General features: G+C 40.2%; 1 protein-coding gene across 1 annotated transcript; it reads left to right on the top strand.

The window, feature by feature from the left end:
• Window positions 1-560: 560 nt before the first annotated feature.
• Window positions 561-18,760, top strand: LOC124862978 (phosphoribosyl pyrophosphate synthase-associated protein 2). The gene is made up of 11 exons (XM_047357198.1): window positions 561-685; window positions 3,148-3,308; window positions 6,688-6,740; window positions 7,978-8,044; window positions 9,739-9,911; window positions 10,013-10,128; window positions 13,277-13,332; window positions 14,417-14,565; window positions 14,646-14,716; window positions 14,800-14,946; window positions 15,049-18,760. The coding sequence occupies exons 2-11, from the start codon at window positions 3,226-3,228 to the stop codon at window positions 15,205-15,207; spliced, it is 1,074 nt and encodes a 357-aa protein (XP_047213154.1). The 5' UTR covers window positions 561-685; window positions 3,148-3,225; the 3' UTR covers window positions 15,208-18,760.
• Window positions 18,761-20,390: the final 1,630 nt, after the last annotated feature.

Raw genomic sequence — 20,390 nt, 5'->3', positions numbered from 1 at the left:
TAATAACTAAATATAGCCAGATGTTCTTTAAAGAGGTTTGTTTGAGAACATTTGTGAAAAAAGCAGACCGGTCAGGGATAAAGTTTTGGAGAATCTTAAAGCAGGGTTAGGTTGTGAAAACAATAACCCAAGGTTAGGACATCTCCCAGAGCTCTGTTCAAACTAGCATCTGAACATGAAGAGTATGGGACACTCGCAAACCTATCAATACTTGTCTGGAAAGCATTAAAAGAGAAGCAGCCAAGAGGACCATGGTAGCTCTGGACGAGCTGCAGAGATCCACCACTCAGGTGGAAGAATCTGGACAGGGCGGTCATTAGCTATGCACGTTTTTTATATACGTTTAGTTAGTTTTTCTTATTTTGATATGTTTTTCATTCTTGTCTAAGTGATGACCATTTTTTGGTACAGGCATTAACATACATTAAATATAACAGCTTGCCACTCACAACATGGCGGATGCGCTAACGTATCGTTTCTACTGTACAACGAATCCAACGAGGCGTCTTCACGCTCCTCTAGCTACGTCATGTTTTGATTGGCCAGCGACTACGTCAGTAAAGAAACCGAACGTCAGGAAGTCAGACGGTCGGAGTACGAACAGGTTGAAAAGCCCCCGCAGGCTTGTAGCTTTATTCAAATACGGCTTGGTTGCAGGTTGTAACCGGATCTTATTCACAAGCTGGTGAGGAGTTCTGCTTTGCTTTCTGTTTTTCCCCCTTCCCTTTACTCGATATTTCTCGCTAGCCCCAAAGACAGACCCGCTCTCAGACGCATAAAAAAATCATCTCTCAGCTCCGAGAGCTTTGCTCCGATAGGATTATTTTTAGCCAGATCTCGCGTTAGTACTCATGCCTTGATGTTGGCTAGTCGTTATCCTATGACGCTAAACGCGAGCGTTTTTCCTGTTGCTAGTTTGGTTTAACAACTCAAATTCCTTGTATGAGGTTGTCTTCTCAGTTGGATTTTGGAACAGTTTCTACATTAAATCTGTTATTCTGTTAGAATGAGTTAAATAGATGGTTCGTGTTGTTCAGTTAGCATAACAGAGTAAAGCTAACGTCGTGACTGTTCATATTACTATTGTATTAAGATTCCCCACCGCCGTAACATGCTCATATTATCTATTATCAACATTAGTGTCTGCTGTAAACAGCATCAAAGCCCCCCTGCATGTGTTGATTGAAGGTATTAGTTGCTCGATCAGTTGCTGACGTTGTCCGTTTGGCTGCACATGGTTTCTGATTGTAGCCTGGCCGTTTTGCTGCTCTCTCGTTGTATTTAGTATTTATTACAGCTATTAGGCTTGTTTGCGCCTATAGACTATAATAAAGTATCATTATTGTCAATAGTTAGCAAACCTTTCGTAAGAATAATTATGTAAAAACAAACTGATCTGAAGGAGGAAATAAAGCTTCCAATGAGTGTGCATGTTTTAAAAGCTAAACAGCAACACATTACAGGCTAGTAAAAGCATGTGGTCACGTATCAAATCAAACTGAGTTTTGGAATAGATGTACTTAAAAAATAAATAAATTAGAGTTGAACGTCAAACTTGTTTTAGAGAATAAAACTTCAACAATAAGTGTCGATTTTCAATAATAATTTAAAGAAAATGGATAAGGAATGATATTCTGGATATGTTTCTAAAATCAAAGGGGAAGTGCAACCTAAAGTAGTGGATGAAAAGCTGTTTCTTTTCTAATTTGAGGGGATGGAAAAGCCTGTAGCTTAATCAGCAGTCACAAGATTTGGAGCACAAACTACAGCCCGACACCCACAGATAGTAACACCCGTTACTGTGTGTAAATTCACCATCATTTTGTTCGAATGTGTTGAAAATATGTTTAAACTATTATCACAAGCTGACGCTATTAGCTTTAATCAGTTGTCCTGCACCTTCAGTGGTATAAGTTGTATTATTTCTAGTAGTAGTATTAGTAATATTTCCTATATTTCTACATTCTTGACTCTTACAAACATCCTGCAGAATGTGTATCGCTGTATCTGTTTTAGGTATAAGGGTGCCTCTTGACAGTTACAGCCTTTGTAAAAAGTTCAAATAGAAAAAGAGGAAAACTATAACCTAGAATAATGTCTAGATTTACAAAACCTACATATCCATACATTTCAAAATGGTTTTGTGGGGACCCCGATCTGGGGGCAGCATTGACAGTGTGAAACAGAATTACAATCACTTCAAAGTACACAGATATTTATTAAATGAAGCCTAAGGGTCATGTCTGAACCACACATCCAACCAGTGCCTCCATGTTTGCTTGTTTGTTTGTCTCTGTCCCAGAACATAAACCATTTAAAGTCCTTAAATATGGCCTTGGACCAACTAGTTTTTGCCTTTTCTGTCACAGATGGATTTAAACAGACAGAAATTAGCTTCATCCAAGTGTGTTTGTTAAAAGTAAAGTTAGTATAGGGTGAGTTTCTATCCTGGTAATTTATTTATACCCTGATAACCGCAGGGAAAACACAGAGGGGTAATAAGTCCCAGAAAACTAGCTGTAGTTCCTGGAAAAGGATCCTGATGTGGAAATCCTGCTTTTATGGACAGAGGGAGCTCCACATGTCTGATAGGATGAATTTATTCCGCTTTATTTTTCATTCATCTCTGTTTTTACGGTTCAGATTATCTGCAGACTTAACATCAGGTTTTTCCTGGGTTTTACGAGGGGAGATTTTTCCACCTTTGTCATAAACCCTGCTGGGAGCAGTAGCTTACTGAGAAGTGATAAGACGCTCGGGGGAGTTTAAGTGTTTCGGGTTTCCTGGAATCAAAGGTTCAGGGTAGAATAAAAGAAACAATTTGTGCTGAATTTAATGCCATTTTCAGTGTTTTAAACAAATTTTCTGAAATCATCCCAATTTCCTCTGAATTGTAAAGTAATGGACATTTGGGCCACTATTTAACGTTAAGAGTGCCACAGGTTTTTACAAGCTGATTGCATATGGACATTTTAGCTGCCAGTCTTTGGATTTAAAACATGCAGAGATGGGGAGTTATCGCTCCAGTTCTGCAAACGCGATGCACTCATCCAATCTGTGTTTCCTGTTTCTCTCGCGTTGGTGTTGTACAAGTTGTCATGTAAATGTGAATGAAAGGAAGTCACCGCTCTTCTGTCTCCACTGCAGGAAGGTCTCAGTGCAGCGTGGGTGCCCAGGGATCCACTGCCTGAGTGTGGCGAGAGCAGCGGCCGAGACCCCAGAGACATGAACCACACCAAGGGCGGCTTGGTGATCTTCACCGCCAACTCGCACCCCTCGAATCGCGAGCTCGGCAAGAGGATCGCTGAGTGAGTATTGGAGGGTTTGCTGACATACTCCACTCACGATGCAGCATTAGTTATTTTACTGTAAACACACTAGATGGGTTCCTCGGGAGCCTGTCTGTTTTGATCCATGACACAGAAGGTCCAAGTCCTTTTGTAAAGCAAGCAAAGAGACCATAAAATGACAGAGTTTAGATGTTTCAGAGCACTGACTGAAACTTTAAGCCCTTAATGCCAGCAGGTCAACAGTGCTCTGCTCTCTGTATTCAGTTGTTGGTATCATTGTAAAAATTCTTCATTTTCTAATGTGTTCAGGCCTGTAGCACATGATAGTTTACATTTTCATGTTTGAAATCAAGAATATGTTCAAAAAAAGGTCTTTAGGTTGAATCAGTTCATTAAAATATTATATTTTATATTTATTTATTTATTTCAGACAATGATTTCAGACAATGACAAACAACAGTAAATAAATAAATCAATTTCAGAAATGCTTATAACAAACAAACAAATATCCAAATACCATACAAACAAGTGTTTGGTAAACATTAAATTAAATAAAATTTCCAGTTCCAAATAAATTAAATTAACTTAAACACAAATAGAAACCAGTAAAATAAACATTTTCCAACAAGCAAACTTGTCAGTATATTTAACCTGAGATCTGACATTGATTATTAATTAATATAAATTGTCTGGAAAGGGGTATGAAGAAGTAAAACTTATTTTTCATACCCCTTCTCCCTCTAATTGCACTTAAATTAACTTTGAGTAACCTTCCTAATTAACATCTATGTTTTTGATCCAGAATTCACAAACCAAAAACTAATAAATAAATATATATACACAATTATTTATATATATACATATAAATACATATACACATACATACATACACACACATATATACACATACACACACACATATATACACATACAGACAAACATGTACCTCCACATATGTACATGTAACTGCACACATGCATACCTACACACACAGAAACACACCACACATTAGGCCTAGATCCACATTCACATTCTTGTATATCGGCACTTAGAGACCCCCCCCAAATCATCAGAGCCACAATCCAACACCACAGCTCCACCATCCCCAGCTCCCCCCACCAATCCCAACCCCCCACCCCACAGCGCAAAGAGGCGGACAAGATCCCCAGGACCCCCCTGAACTACCAAGCCGTCCACAAGAGTCCCCTGAACCCCGACCTGCCCCCCACCACCACGAGGCACAGAGCGAGGAGCAGCGAGAGAAGCCAGGCTGCAACAACTGCAGCGTCAGGCTGCAACCACAGAGGACCAGAAGCAGAGAAGAGGGCCCAGCACCCCCATGCACCCCATGCAAACACACAGCAGAAACACAGACACGCACACACACACACACACACATACATACCGTGCTCAGATGAGATACCATTCACCTCATCTCCTCATCCCAGTACATGTTGAAAAACATCAGTTTTAGTCTTTTTTTTAAACAGACTCATGCTTGGACATTGCTTCAGCTCTTTTTGGAGTTTATTCCAGACCTTCACACCACTGACTGAAATGCACATTCTCTTCATGGTGGTTCGAACCCTCAAGGTTCTGAAATTGAGATTTTCCCTGTAGTCATAACCCCCCACTCTATCAGTGAACAGCTTTTGAATATTTTCTGGTCGTTGTTTATTTCTAGCTTTATACATCAGCTGAGCTGTTTGAAATTCTGCCAGATCTGGGAGTTTGAGGAGGCAGGACTCTATAAATAGTATGTTAGTATGGTTGTGAAATCCTGCCTTATGAACCATTCTGATGGCCCTTTTTTTGTAATGTGCATAACGGTTGCAGTGAGGTTTTATAGGTGTTGCCCCATATTTCCACACAATAGCTCAAGTAAGGTAATATAAGAGAACAATACATAATATGAAGAACATCATGATTTAGAAAATATTTAGCTTTGCTGAGAACAGCAATACTTCTGGATATTTTTGTTTGAATGTATTTTATATGAGGTCTCCAGCAAATCTTATTGTCTATCATTACTCCCAAAAACTTAATTTCCTTAACTCTCTCTACTGCTATATTATCTATTAGGATCTGAACATCTGTTCTTCTTCCGCAGTTTCCAAACAACATAAACTTGGTTTTATCCAAATTTAATGATAATTTGTTAATATCAAACCATATCTTAAGTTGACATAACTCTAAGTTGATTTCAGCCATAAGCTGATCCAAATTATCACCTGTACAAAAGATATTAGTATCATCTGCAAACAAAACAAATTTAAGTATTTTAGAAACTTTACAGATGTCATTTATGTAAATAATAAACAATTTTGATTTGTTCAGAAGGTTCGTTCAGTTCATGCATTTCATTCGTGCACTAAACTCACCTTAACCCGCACAGCGGCACGCTCACGCTGACCTCAACTGACCTGAGAAAGGAATCAATCAGTTAATTAAGTGATTCGATTCAGTTAGTCCACTGAAATGAATCAGTTGTTTTGACAACCTCGCCAGTTAGAAAACTACAGATTTTCTGTCTACAGCCGTAGAGTGAAAGCCTTCAAGATGGTCCCATGACAGACAGTACAGCATCATCCATATGAGGAGGTGATTCCTGTTTTAGCGGGCGTTACTTAAAAGCCTACTTTTGTGTTCATTAACTTAATAAATTTGAAAACCTATGGAAATCCCACTTCTGATTTATTCATAATTGATCCATTAAAATGTTTTAGGATTTAAAACATGAGGATCTTTGCTGTTTGTGAAACTAGGATTTTTACAAGTGTTTTCACAAGTATCCCACATCCCCTCTGAATGTGGCCCAAGTCTGCCCTGAATGCCTTTTTAAAGCTGTATTTAACACACTTCACCTGTGATCTCCCCAGTGTCATGATAGCGGCAGATCTAAACAGCCCCAGTTGTTGAGCTTCTCTACAGTGTTTGTCTTGGACGGTTAAGTTTGACACTGACGTATTGACCTGTAATTTTTAACCAAGACCGGGACAGACTTTAAAAATGTCCAAATGTAAACCCAATAGAGAAGTAAACCCAGCACAATATGAACTGCTGTTCTTGCCAGTTGTTTTACCACACATCTGGTTATTAGATAAATTGCACCTTTGAGGCCATTTTACGCGTAAATAAAAGACTGCTTTAAGGACACGTGCTGCAACCTCTGACTATATAAAGCCATTGGGCCACATATTTATTACTACTGGGTGCTACGTTTCATGATGGAACTTGAATGCAGCATGTTCAACTTAAAACATGTGTTGTAATAATTTAGAAATCTGTCAGCATAAGGTGACGAAATGTGAAAAAATATTTTGCAAGGTACCAAAAATCTATTCTCTTGCTCTCTAGCGTCCAACAACAGTTCCGTTTTCTTTCCCTCTCTTCCAAGGCGATTAGGGGTGGAGCTGGGAAAGGTGCAGGTGTACCAGGAAGCAAACAGAGGTAAGTTGATGACAAACAGGAAATACCTTCTCATGCTTGTCAAGATGTGTCATTAGAGTCAATGCTAACTCCCTTCTATCGACATTTATGGACAAAGAAACCTTAGATGATGAACGAAACGCGACCAGTGCCTCACACCAACCCCTCACCTGAGGTTCATACGCTGTGTTTACCAGGAAAGATATTTAGAAGCATTGAATAATGTCCGTTTAGAAATATGTAACATGTTCACTATAACAGTAGTGGTATTACAGTGTTAAAGATGTACAAGATAACACAGCCCGGCTTTTTTGATATGTCAACACAAGCTGTCTTAAAATAGATGTGGTGGGGAGATTGATCTGTGGGTTTTTTTCTGTAGATGTTGAGTTTGAGGTCCACACAGCAGCTATGAAATTAGATAATAAAGGATTAGAATCCACCAACGGTCTGCTGCAGCGGAAAGATCATCTATACTCCATTGCATCGCTGTTCTGCTCATCCTCAGGAACATACCTTTCATTTTGTTCCTTTTCCTTCAGCTTCATTATCTAACATTGTGAGACCTCTGTTAAATGAATGTATGATCTATCTGATTGATCGTCCTGTGGTTTGTAGCAGCAGATTTCTGTAGTGAAGTCAAACTTAAAAAGTGAACACTAAAGTAATTTAAGTGTTTCTCCTTTACAACACAAGTTCTTTTTTTACGTGACTATTTAATCGCTGTTGTAGCTGTTTGTTTTAACCAACACTCTGGTTGGACAGGCCGCTCAGGATAACTTATCGACTCGCCAGATACCGATTATTGTGCAAACTGTGTTGTTGCTTCTAAAAGCTTTGTCTAGCCATGCTGATGCAAGTTGGACCAATCAGAAATTGATTAATTGGAGCAGATATGGGGAGGTTAAAGTCCAGAATCTGTTTCTGTAAAACTCCATGTTTAGGGAAATGCAGTCATTGCAGCTAACAGACTTGTATAAAATTGCATGTTGATTTAACGTAGCACAGTTTACAACTGCAGCTCCCAGTTCACACTGTCGGATCTGTTATTCGTTTAGTTTTGCTGGAGATTCGGCCGTCCTTCGGAACATATTCTGTTTCTAATCCCTTTTATTGTGGGCGTTTTGAGTTTTGGAATGCAGGTATGTGCTGTTGTACACAGCAGTGGGGTAGGAGGACAAGCTTCACAGGCTTTGTTATGAGATACCAGGGTGTATTTGTGCAGCTGACTGTATTTGTGCTTTTTTTGTTTCCTTAGAAACGCGGGTACAGATCCAAGAGTCTGTGCGAGGCAAGGATGTCTTCGTCATCCAGACAGTGTCAAAGTAAGAACCAGAATGCATACGCTGCCTCAGAAAGCATTCATAACTCATAAGGTTTTTTCACATTTTGTCACTGCAGACTTTCTCAATTTCTATAATTGAATCAACGTATGAGTTCAGCTGTTGAACATTAGTGAGCAAACGGCATCATGAAGGCCAAGGAAATGGCAGACGGGCCAGAGAGAAAGTGGTCAAGACGATTAAGGGAGGGTTTGTTTAGACAACATTATCCCAAGGTTTGACCATCCTCCAGAGTTCTGTTCAGTCCATTGTCTGAAATCAGGAAAGAGGACGGAACATCTGCAAATTAGAGCTGCAACGTTCTTTGAATGATTCCATTTTAAAATGGCCAGTGTCCTCCAGGCGTTAGAAGTGACCGTGGTCCAACACATCTGAATCAAATGGGTGAATTACCCCCTCAGTATGCAGTGAAGCTCTGCACAGGCCTGGTTATGAGCCGTACAATTCAGGTGTGTTGGACCAAGGACGCTTCTAATACTTGCAGGACACTGGGTCTAGAGGACTGGAGATGCACCGGTGCTCTACATTAAACTGGGTTAGCTTAGCCAGACAGACGTGTTTCTGAAAAGGCAAAAACAACATTCGCTGATGACGCTGCGCTCTGTTCGTCCACAGCAGAGTTCAGTTGAACAGAGGTCAGCGTTTTCTAAATAACCAGTAAAAACTAGGTTTTATCTGAAGAGCTGCATTCTTTTCTTGTGCTAAAACCAACCATAGAACCTAACGTGGTCTGATGAAAATGATAATGAGACCCTCTGATAGCAGCTTGACCAGCTGCTTTCTCCTCAGTCTGGAGCAGTTTAATAGATAACATGTTTCTGTTGGCTGCGTGAGCGTCTGTTTTACTGGTCTGTGGTTAAAGTTCAATAAATTCCAACTTTGACCTGAGCACAGGTTAGGGGTAATGGTAATAATGGAGGAATTATTCGATAGATTACTCAGTTACTGAAATTTTTAATCATGCCAGGAAATGGTTCCATTGTAACTCTAGAGGAGCAGCAGTGATTCACAGCTCAGGTTGGACAACTTGTGACAGAACTATGCCCTCACCGATCTGGACTTCATAGAAGAAATCCATCGTTGATTGGAAAAAGGTGCTCTGGTCGGATGTGACGAAAGTTGAACATTTTGACTTGCTTACAAAAAAACAGAGTGGCAGAAAACTAACCCTGCCAATCAGCCTGAACACACCATACCGAGCGGGAAACGTGGTGGTGGCGGCATCATACTGTGGGGACTGGGAACACTGGTCAGAGCTGGATACCAAAGAAAAGCTGTTAGAGGCTGAAAAGGTGTGAGACTGGAGCTGCTTGAGGTAAAATGTCAGTCAGTGCATGTCTGGTAGAGATGCATCATAAAAGACTTGAGGCTCTAAATGCAGCAAAGATGGTTTTTCAAAGTTTTGACTCAAGCGGTGTAAATGTGCCACACATTTCAGTCTTCTAACAATCTTTAGATTGTTTAAATAATCCACTACTTTGTGTAGGTCTGTAGCATGAAGTCCCAATAAAACACATTCATGTTTATGGTTTTAACATGACAAAATGTAAAAAAAAAAAAAAATTCAACCAGTATAAATATTTCTGCATGGCTCTGTACTGTTAAAAAGACACACTTCCCATCCAGTCACGTTATGTGGAGTAAATATTGTTTCCTTTATGGTGTGTCTGTATCAGGGATGTCAACACCACCATCATGGAGATGCTGATCATGGTGTACGCTTGCAGGACATCATGTGCGCGCAGCATCACTGGGGTCCTCCCCTACTTCCCCTACAGCAAGCAGTGCAAGATGAGGAAGAGAGGCTCCATCGTCTCCAAGCTCATCGCCTCCATGGTGTGTAAAGCTGGTAAGTAGGAGAGGATCGGACCCTCACGCACTGGTTGTTTAGTCAGTAACACATTAAGTAAATCCTTTGAGTAACTTACGTGAACTTGTGTTTTTGTGTAGGCCTCACCCACCTGATCACCATGGACCTCCATCAGAAGGAGATTCAGGGCTTCTTCAACATTCCAGTGGATAACCTGAGGGCGTCTCCGTTTCTGCTTCAGTACATTCAGGAGGAGGTAAAAAACAAACAAAGCTGCACCATGAACAGTGCTGTGAAAAATGTATTCCTTACAAATTTCTTCTGTTTTTGCTTCTTTGTCCCACTTAAATGTTTCAGATCATCGAACAAATGTCATTATTTTGTAAACATAGCCTGAGTAAATACAAAAAGCTGTTTTCAAGTGATGATTTCAATCATTAAGGGAGAAAAGCTATCCAGAGCGTCCTGGTCGTATGTGAAAAAGTAATTGCCCTCCTTGTTCAATCATAAATGAACTGTGATTAAACTCCATTAGAGCAGAGCTCAAACGTCAAATGTGACCTGCAGATATTTAAATGGAACCTCTCTGAGGCTGAAAGATCTAAAAAAGCAACACATCATCTAAAAAAATGAAGAAAAAGACAAACAGTAAAAAAAAAACAAAGTCATTGGCCAGTCAACCAAATTGACTCCAAGAGTGCATCGACGATTCAACCAGGAGCTCACAAAACCACCCAGAGAAACATCTGAAGCTCTGCAGGCCTCACTTGCCTCAGTTAAGGTCAGAGTTCATGATTTAACAATAAGAAAGAGAGACTGGGCAAAATTGCCTCCCTGGAGAGTTCCAAGACCAAAAGCACTGCTGACCAAGCGGAACATGATGGTCTGTCTCACAGTTACTCAAAAACCATCTTGATGATCCCCAAGACCTTCAAAAACTATTGTGACCTGATGAGACAGAAGAACTCTGTGGATAGTTTGGATCCTGTTTCACTTGGCATAAAACTAACAGCATTTCAAAAACAGACCACCTAACTGAGGGTCAAACGTGGTGGTGGTGTGATGGTTTGTGGCTGTTTGCTTCTCCAACACCTGGATGACCCGCCATAATTAATCGAATCGTGATATTTGCTCTCTGCCAGATCCTGCAGGACAATTAAGCCCAATCACACTTCAAAAAAGAAGTTTGTGAGTGGCATCAAGACTCATTCAGGGTGTCCACGCATCCTTAAAAAGTCTGAAATTCATGTATCTAAAATTAAGGCCTTAAAATGTCTCACATTCAGGGAAGAAAATCTAAATTGGCCTTAAATTCGTTAATCTCAGGTCTTAAATTTTGTCGTGACCGGACTATTTAAATCCTGTATACTCTCGTATACGTAGTTTCTTCTCACGGTGTCAAACAAAAGCTTGATGTGCAGACATCTTTATTGCATTCTGTGACTCGAGGCTGTTGAGGCTACAGGTAACTAGTTGCTAATATACCCTTGCTAGCGAGCTTTTTTGCGTCTATTATGGGTAAGTGCAAATTTATCACCAGTTGGCTGGACGACGTTTGTTTTCACCACTGGCTCACTTCTGCTTCCGACCCATATGAGGCCAGGTGCATTCTGTGCAAAAAACCCTTTAAGCTCTGCACTACGGGGGTTAAGGCTGTAGAAAGCCGCTGCCAAGAGCCACATACGCCCCCTTTCCCCTGGCTCGTTTCAGGCAGTGCTGCTCCGCTCCACTCGGTTCCGCTCTACTTGGAACGGCACCAGTTATGTTTTCACTGACCCACTGACAGCTGAAGATCCGCCTCCAGCCACCGGTGCGCTGTGCTGGGTTTTATGATTAAGTTTTTATCTTGGATATTCATGCTCCAGGGGTTCACCGGGTTCCTCCCGTTTGACCCGATGCAGGCAGCCTGATTAGGGGCAGCTGCTCTCTGCCTGCTCCCTCCTCCTGCAGATGCTGGTTCTCTTAAGGACATTCAATACATCTCCAAACCAAGCTCAGTGTTTCATGGTGGTGTTGTTTTGTGTGTTTTGGGGGAAATGTTTGCGAGTGTGAACAGCTGGTTTACGATGTTATTAAATACAGCGCCCCCTACCTGCGTGTTTTCAGAAAGTGTTCATGGTGTCCTTTTTTCTTTTCTTTCAGCCTTCAGGCACGGGTTATGATATGTAAATAGTGAAATTATATTTTGATTTGACCCGCTCCGGCAAATGTGGTCCTTTATATTATTATAGTTGCTTTTGAGTTTTATTAATTGTCCCTGCACTACCTTAGTGAAAACCTTCTCGTTCCTCCTGATCCCACGACCAATCAGTGAACAGCTGTCTGTTCACATCACATGTAGTCCCGACTCAGCCCCAATCTTACCTGCTCAGGAGCAGGGACCACAAAACTAAGTACCAGTACGGAAGAAACAGTAATGGAATTTTACTTTTGTTTATACAACAATTGAACAAGGGAGCAATTTTATCATTTTATTGAGCATAAAGTGATAAAATTGCTCCCTTGTTCAACTATTGTATTCATAAATAGATGAAAACTAAACATGAATGTGTCTCATTGTGTGACACACATGATATGCTTGATTGTAATACAGCAGGATCCCCCAACCATCCCCTATATTTACAGTTTTTTTGGGGGGCATTAAATTTCATTCAAGGTAGCATTAAAAAGGTCCAAAAAGGTCTGAAATTTGACTTGCTGAAGCCAGCAGATCCCATGATAATGCCACTTATAACAAACTCTCAGGGAGATCTGGATAGCTTTTTCCTTTAATGAATGAAGTCATTTGAAAACTGCTTCTTATGTTTACTCAGGTTATCTTTAGCCTGTGCTAAAATAAGTTTGATATGAAACATTTAAGTGTGGCAAAAACTGAAGAAATCTGTAAAGAGGTGAACACTTTGTCACATCGCTGTATTTTAAATGGATCATCATCACTAAATCAATGTACTCGGTATGAGTATTGTTAAGAACTGCTCTCACTGCAATAAATGTTAGGCCAATTAATGAATTCAGGCACCACGCATTCATGCTCTCTTTCAGAAGCTCAGTCAGAAACAACGTTTTCAGTAAAACCTTGTTGTATAGATGGAAATATTGACTTTTTGCTAGTAGCTGGATAGATCATTCATGTGTGGTCTGTTTCATGTGAATCCAAAGCAGAAAGACTTAAACACTGTTTAGTTATTTGTTTATTTATCACATAACAGATTCCATGTTGGAAACAAACCACTGAGTAAAGATCTTGTGTAGTTGGTTGCTCAGCTAAATACTGTTATGAGGAGCAACGTAATGATTCTAGCCTGTCCTTCATATAGACAAGAACAAGGAACCTGTTATGATGCTCACTCTGTTGTGAATGTGACAAACCTAACTACGATCCTATTTTACACGTAAACCCTTAGATCCCCGACTACAGAAATGCTGTAATTGTTGCGAAATCTCCAGCTTCTGCAAAAAGGTAAGGTCTCCTTCATCAGTGTTGCTGGTTAGAGTAAAGCTTTGTTTGTTTTTATTATGAGGTGACTTCACAGACAAATATTGCAATGTCTCTTAAACGTTTTCACATTTTGTCACATTACAGCTTTAGTGGATATTGCTGGGATTTCATGTCACAGACTAACGCAAAGCAGTGCATAATTGTGAAGTGGAAGGAAAATGACGAAGTAATCCATATTGAAAGAGGCTAAAAGGATCAATTCTCAAGTGATGTCAATAGTTGCCCAGTTGGCGATAGGTCTGGACGTTGACCGGACTATTCCTTTTATCTTAACCACTTCATTATATGTTTAGGGTGGTTGTCCTGCTGGAGGGTGAACCTCCACCCCAGTCTTAAGTCTATCTCCCCATCAGAGCTGACCAGCTTCCCTGTCCCTGCTGAATAAAGGTATCCATCCCACAGCATGATGCTGTCACTACAATGCTCTGTCATGGGGATAATGTATTCAGGGTGACTGTGTTTTGCATGTTGACCAAAAAGTAAAGTGTTGGTTTTTTCTGACCACAGCATCTTTTTCCGCATGTTTGAACTTCCTCCTACGTGACTTGTGGCAAACTGCAAACAGACCTTTATTTGACTTCCTTTTAATAATGACGTTCTTACCTCTTGTTCATAAAGGCCAGTTTTGTGGAGTGCATAACTAATATTTGTTTTGTCAATAGATTCCTCCACCTGAGTTCCCTGCAGCTCCTCCAGAGTCACCATGGGTCTCTTGGTTGCTCTACTGATTAACAGTCTTCTTGCTCAGCCTGTCAGTTTAGGTAGACGGCCATTTCTTGAACTTCCAAGGCCTAAATAATTTTTCCTTCCTCTTCAGTTCAGTTGTGAACTACACCGTATTGATTTATCATGTTAACTTTATAGACGACATTGTTTGTAGTTTTAATGTGAGGGATTATGAGAAGGTTAAAGTGGCATAAGTGCCTTTGCAAGTTTGTAGAAGGTATGTATTTTCTGTTGTATTTCTTCCTATTAACTCATGTAAACAGAAGAACCTGACTTGTTAAGTAGCCGGTGACTGGTTTGTTCTCTGCTTGGTGTTCAGGGCTCAATCGTTTGCTGAACGGCTTCGTCTCGGCATAGCTGTAATCCACGGAGAAGCTCAGGATGCCGAGTCAGACCAGGTAGACGGACGACATTCCCCGCCCACAGTCAAGACCACTGGAGCCATTCACCCGAGCATGGAGATCCCATGTAAAGCACTAATTCTAATCATAACATCTCCATTATTTAACCCATCGTTACTTACTGGAATTGTTGATTTGAATCTGCAGTGCTGATCCCGAAAGAAAAACCTCCAATCACTGTGGTAGGAGATGTAGGGGGACGCATCGCCATCATAGTGGTGAGCTTTCCCAAAGCCATTTGGGCCAGACTTTGACCTGATTTAATTTTGGAGCAAGTTGTGTTGACATACTTGTTCTGCAGGATGACATCATTGACGATGTCGATAGCTTTGTGGCAGCAGCAGATACGTTGAAGGAAAGGGGGGCCTACAAGATTTATGTCATGGCTACGCACGGCCTGCTCTCCTCAGATGCCCCGAGGTTTATAGAGGAGTCTTCTATCGATGAGGTCAGAGTTTTTAACTTGAATTACTTCCTGCAGCGGACTGATCTGTTGGGTTTGCTGTAACATTCTCCTTCATAGTTATCCTCTTACATTGCTCCCTCTCAGGTGGTGGTGACTAACACGATTCCCCACGAGCTGCAGAAGCTCCAGTGCCCAAAGATCAAAACGGTAGACATCAGCATGATTCTATCAGAGGCGATCCGCCGGATCCACAACGGAGAGTCCATGTCCTATCTGTTCCGCAACATCGGTGTGGATGACTGAGCAGTCTGTCACTCTTATATCCCTGTGGGAACGATCCTTTAATATGTTACGTTTCATTTTCCTCTTACACTAACAGAGGTTTCTCCACTGGTTGGTTTGAAGTCCTGTTAAAGTTCATACTGGGATAAAAAACAAAACCCATCGTTGTCTTGATAAATATGAGGGGTCATTAACACATGATACATCTCATAACTCAGGGGTCGGCAACCTTTATTATCAAAAGAGCCATTTAGCCCCCTCTGCCACCAAAGAGCCGCAAAAGATAACGCAGCTCATAAACTTTTAAAAGGTTTGAATCGTTTTTTTTTTTTTTTTTGCTTTCCAAGGTTTTCACGTTCCAGGCAAACAGCGAAGCGTTTCAGCATGTCTTCAATGGCAGCCACCAAGCTCAGCAGGAGATCTAAATATGAGCTCTCGACTTTATCTAACAATGAACAAAACCGTCTGCGGTTTAACCTGCAAATATTTTTCTAATAACGAGGGTCATCACTTCCATGCATTCAGGGGGGGATGTTTGAGCACACAGTGCTGCTTGGTGCAAGATACAGTGAAAGGTCATCATCTCTCGATCCAGCGACTTTCCAGGTATTCACAAAGCCCTTCTTTGTTTCACCATCAGTAGACTCTTACACCAGGGGACTGATGTTTATTCCTTTGGCTTTTAGACAACCAAAAACAGCCTCACAATGTCCTGTCCTCGGGTTTGGCCCTTTAACATTATGAGTTCAATCAGTTCTTCCTGCGGCCCATCGGAGTTCACCTCTGCATAGCAGTGTTGTCTGCTCTATGGGTTGCATCACTTGACTCATCACAGGCAGCTGAACATGCTTGAGCTGATGTTGTCATTTTGCTTACAGCCAATGTTTGTTGCCATTTTAATGGTCGTGTCCTTGAAGCTCTCTGCAGAGGGAGGCATCGCTTAAATTTTTGTAATGATTTTCTGTTTGTTTTTGAATTCGGAGAATAGATGCTCTGATATTTTCACGTATTGTCTGTGATCGACTTCCACCTCCTTACGATCTCATGAGCTGCCTCAAAGCTAGCAATAGTCTAGAGATGTCCACTTCTTGAAAGTATGTTTGCTCCTCATCTTTCCACAGTAGTCCTGAAATCGCTCTCTTTCCTCCAGCTTCATTTAGCTACTTTTTAGCAAATGCTTGTTTTGAAAATGTCTTTCAATGTTACATTGATAACTGTTGATAACTGTGCTAATTTCTCGCCAGATATCAAACACACAGGTAAGCTTGTCTTCATGGTTAGCTTACTGCGGGGGTAAGCTAACCATGTGGAGCTGACGCATCTTTTAATTGGGAAACTTTTTTTAAATTCAGTGTTTGAGTATCACCTCAAACTCTAAGAATACCGTGCACCAAATAAAATAATATATAGATAAAAATGTAATTAATACATTTTGTCAGAGCCAAAGGAGCCAATACAAGGAGGCTGAAGAGCCGCAGGTTGCCGAACCCTATCCTAGCTCATAGTTCTGCACAGCCTAATTCTAACATTAACATTATAAGTCTTTCTTTCAGATGTTTTTTTAAGTCTAACATGTTCAGTATCAGCTCTTCTCATGCCCAACAATTATAGTAAAACCACCCTAGTTACATACACAAATGCATATCGCCTTCTCGGACTTTTGATACATATCTGGTGTTCCTTGAAAAACTATTTACACCCCTTGAATTCTTCACATTTTGTCATGTTACAGCCACAAACATCAGTGTATTTTATTGGGATTCTATTCGATAAACCAACAAGATAACCCATAATTGTCAAGTGTAAAGAAAAAAATTCTACACATTTTTCAACTTTGTGAATAAAGCTGAAAAGTGTGGCCTACATTTGTATTCAGCCGCCCTTTGAGTCGATATTTTCTTTCCTTGTGCAAGATGCTTTCACTGCTATGTTTCACTCTGGATGGTTTGTTCAGGGTAATGTGCAGAGTTAGTTTTCCACCTCATGTAGCTTTCTGCATGTAGGCAAAGTTCAATATTTGTCAGCTGACCAGAGCTCCTTCTTTCATACTTGGTTTGGGGCAAACAGGACTACTTAGGGCAGTTTTTTAAACAGTGTCTTTCTTCTTGACAACTTTCCAAATTATACACACGTAGTCTCTGTTGCCCCTCTCCACCTTTCAATCCATGATCTTCATGTATTTTTTGTTTCCTATCAGAAAGACCTGGACTTGGAATGAGGGGTTGAATATTAATTACATCTCCGATCTACATCAGAAGATGGTCACAAACCCATACCAAGTATGGGGCGTAAGGGTAAGAAGGGATTGTGGAACGAGTGCATATGTGATATGAAGCAAATTAACGATGGCAGCAGCAAACAAGTCCTTGGGTGCAGAGAGAGCGGATGTATGCTACAATGTGTGGGCCATGCCCCTTTTGTTCCGCAATCAAAGCAACAATCTCTGAAAGCACACGCAGGCTGAATACAAATAGAAAATACATTTTTCATATTTATTCTGTTAGAACTTTGCTAACATTGAAGCTTGTGGTTGTAATTTGAAAGAATATGAAAAGGAAAGTGGTGTGAGTGCTTTATGCAAACTTACTTGATCAAACACAGATCAGTTGTAGCTGGATATTATGGACTACTATCTGGCTCTCCCACTTTACATACAATGCACACTGCATTTTTTTTCTTTTCTTTGTATCTAATTTTTCCCCACTCTGAAAACTAAGGTGAAAGTTGTGTTTGTAAATACTTGCAACGAATGTCTGCTTCTGATTTGACCAATTAGAGAAGAGAGCCCGTGCCTTCTGCAGGGTTTAGGTCAAACAAGCCTTCATGGCTTTGCTGCATATGTTGATGTCCTGGTTGCTTTTTGAAACCCGTTGAATATGCTGGTTCAAACTAATTAATCGATGCCGAGTATCTTTGAATTCAGATGTCTTTTTTTAAAACCATTTTTTAAAGTCGATTGTTTAGTTTCTAGCTGGTCATATACCTGTAGTTGCCATAGTGTTTGATTCTTACATTGTGTCAATTATTATGATTTTTGTTATTAAACTGGAATTAACTGAAAATTTCTCCAGCACTGACTGGAAACCAGATTTAATGGCCGAGCACCTGTGCAACGTTTGTCAATAGTAATCCACATAACTCGTTGTGCCATCAGTCCAGCGCTTCCACGTGTTTTATGTTGTCTTCTGCCATTAGTCTGCAACAGTTGGAGGCTCGAAATCTCAGAAACCTGTCTTTTAAATATTTATTTATTTTTTTGGTTTTAAATTTGAAGGTTAGGAGAAAAACAATGTTACATACGGTCAGTCTCTGTCAGTCTCTGGCCAGAATGTTTTTAACGATGTTCAAATGGGTAAATACTTGATCCGTGGATCTGTGTGGAAGAGCTCCGTTTAGTTTGCTTTAATATGAGATCCAGAGATGTTCCAAGCTGTAGCTGGAGCAGATAAACAGGCTTTTTCTGACACATAAAACTTGACTAAAGCAGGTATTTGTTACCTTGTCAGATGTTTCAAAAAAATTGTTTTTGTATTTATTTTCTGCACCAAAATTAATAAATGTGTATAAAAAGAAAGCATGTAGTTTTGTGTTATTTTGTCCGCGTAATAAATGCGTAATAATCCCAGGTATAGTAAACAAAGCATTGGCTCCATTTAAAAGTAGACGTGTGAATAGCCTAAATAAATTAATTTTTTATTGTAGTAACATGATTTCACTTAGAAAAATGAAGAAAATCCAACTTTAAGTATATGAAGGAAAATCTCCATGTTGGGAAGTAACAGATTTGTAACCAATCTATTAACATTCCCTTTCAATTTAACGCATTTTATTATTTCAAAATATTTGGGAGTTATTCAGAGTCAGTGGGAGCTTCTAATAAGTAATCTATGACTTTCTGTTTCCATGGTGTATAAATACAATGTAACATTTATTTTGGCCATATATGTCTACTGGTTGTTTCAGAATCAACTTTATTGCCAAGTTTATGCACACAAAAAAGGGATTTGACTCTGGTGCACTTTGCTCTCAGTGAAGATTATTTTTATATATATGATTTACCGGTCGGTCTACGTTCCTACCCTCACCTATGGCCATGAACTTTGGGTCATGACCGAAAGAACAAGATACAAGCAGCTGAAATGAGCTTCCTCCGTAGGGTGGCCGGGCACTCCCTTAGAGATAGGGTGAGGAGCTCGGCCATCCGGGAGGGGCTCGGAGTAGAAGGTCAGGTCATCTTTGTAAATGACAACTGGCTCCCAAACATTTTACCAGTTAAAATTCAGGTTGAAAAAAACTGTAAAGCAGCAACAGTAGTAATTGTTCTCCTTCCCAAAAACATCCAAATTTAGTGTTAATGCAAAACAGCGCCAGCTGCCAGACTGAAAGAAAGTACCATAACTTTTTTCTCACTTACAGAAAGTCAAATTCAGCTGTTTGAAAATATTTCCAGTGGTGAAAAACAGACGGTCGTGGTATGGAAACTAAAGGAGCACCACCTATCGCTCTTAACAAGGTAAGACTAGTTTTAAAAATACAGTTGTAAAGGTGCATTTCTTTCAAACAGTTGACTGCATGCAGCTCCTTGAACTGATAGCATGACTAAAGGGAAACAGTTATAATAACCTATCCAATACACATGTCAAAACTGCTCCCAAAAGTATTGTGTTTATTCTGTTGTCTTGTTGAAGTATAAAAATCCAAACAATAGGAAATGAATGTTCTCCATAACGGTAATTTATGCTTTTCTATCTGAGTTCTTGATGTCTTTTCTGTTACTTTACGTTAAACCACTAGACCCTGTTAACTACTCAAAACAGGCTGCATGAAGGTCCACAAATGGACCATGGTAATTTTGTCATTTGAAATTTAGCTGACACCCAGCTCAAAAGATACACATGTAAAGATACACATAGATGCAGCAGGTATCTAAAGTATCCAGGGATACAACAAAACCCTAAAACCACAGCATTCCAAAATATGACCGGTTCTCAAAACGATCGAGGATCTCTTAGATAGTAGTTTGTCGGTTATAGTTATGGGAGGTTACCTTTACCAGGTTTACCAAAGTTTTAGAAAGCTAAGATTTCAGAACCAATAACCCCCTTCCACACCTGCTGCTGCACACTCCCAGTCAGCTTGTTAAAAGAAGGCTCCAACACCCATCCATAATTGACAAGAAATACAGTTGGTTGTTTAGAAACACT

The sequence above is a fragment of the Girardinichthys multiradiatus genome, chromosome X, assembly GCF_021462225.1.
Source record: "Girardinichthys multiradiatus isolate DD_20200921_A chromosome X, DD_fGirMul_XY1, whole genome shotgun sequence".
Lineage (NCBI taxonomy): Eukaryota > Metazoa > Chordata > Actinopteri > Cyprinodontiformes > Goodeidae > Girardinichthys > Girardinichthys multiradiatus.
The sequence above is the reverse complement of the archived record's forward strand: the minus strand, read 5'-3'. Positions and strand labels throughout refer to the sequence as shown.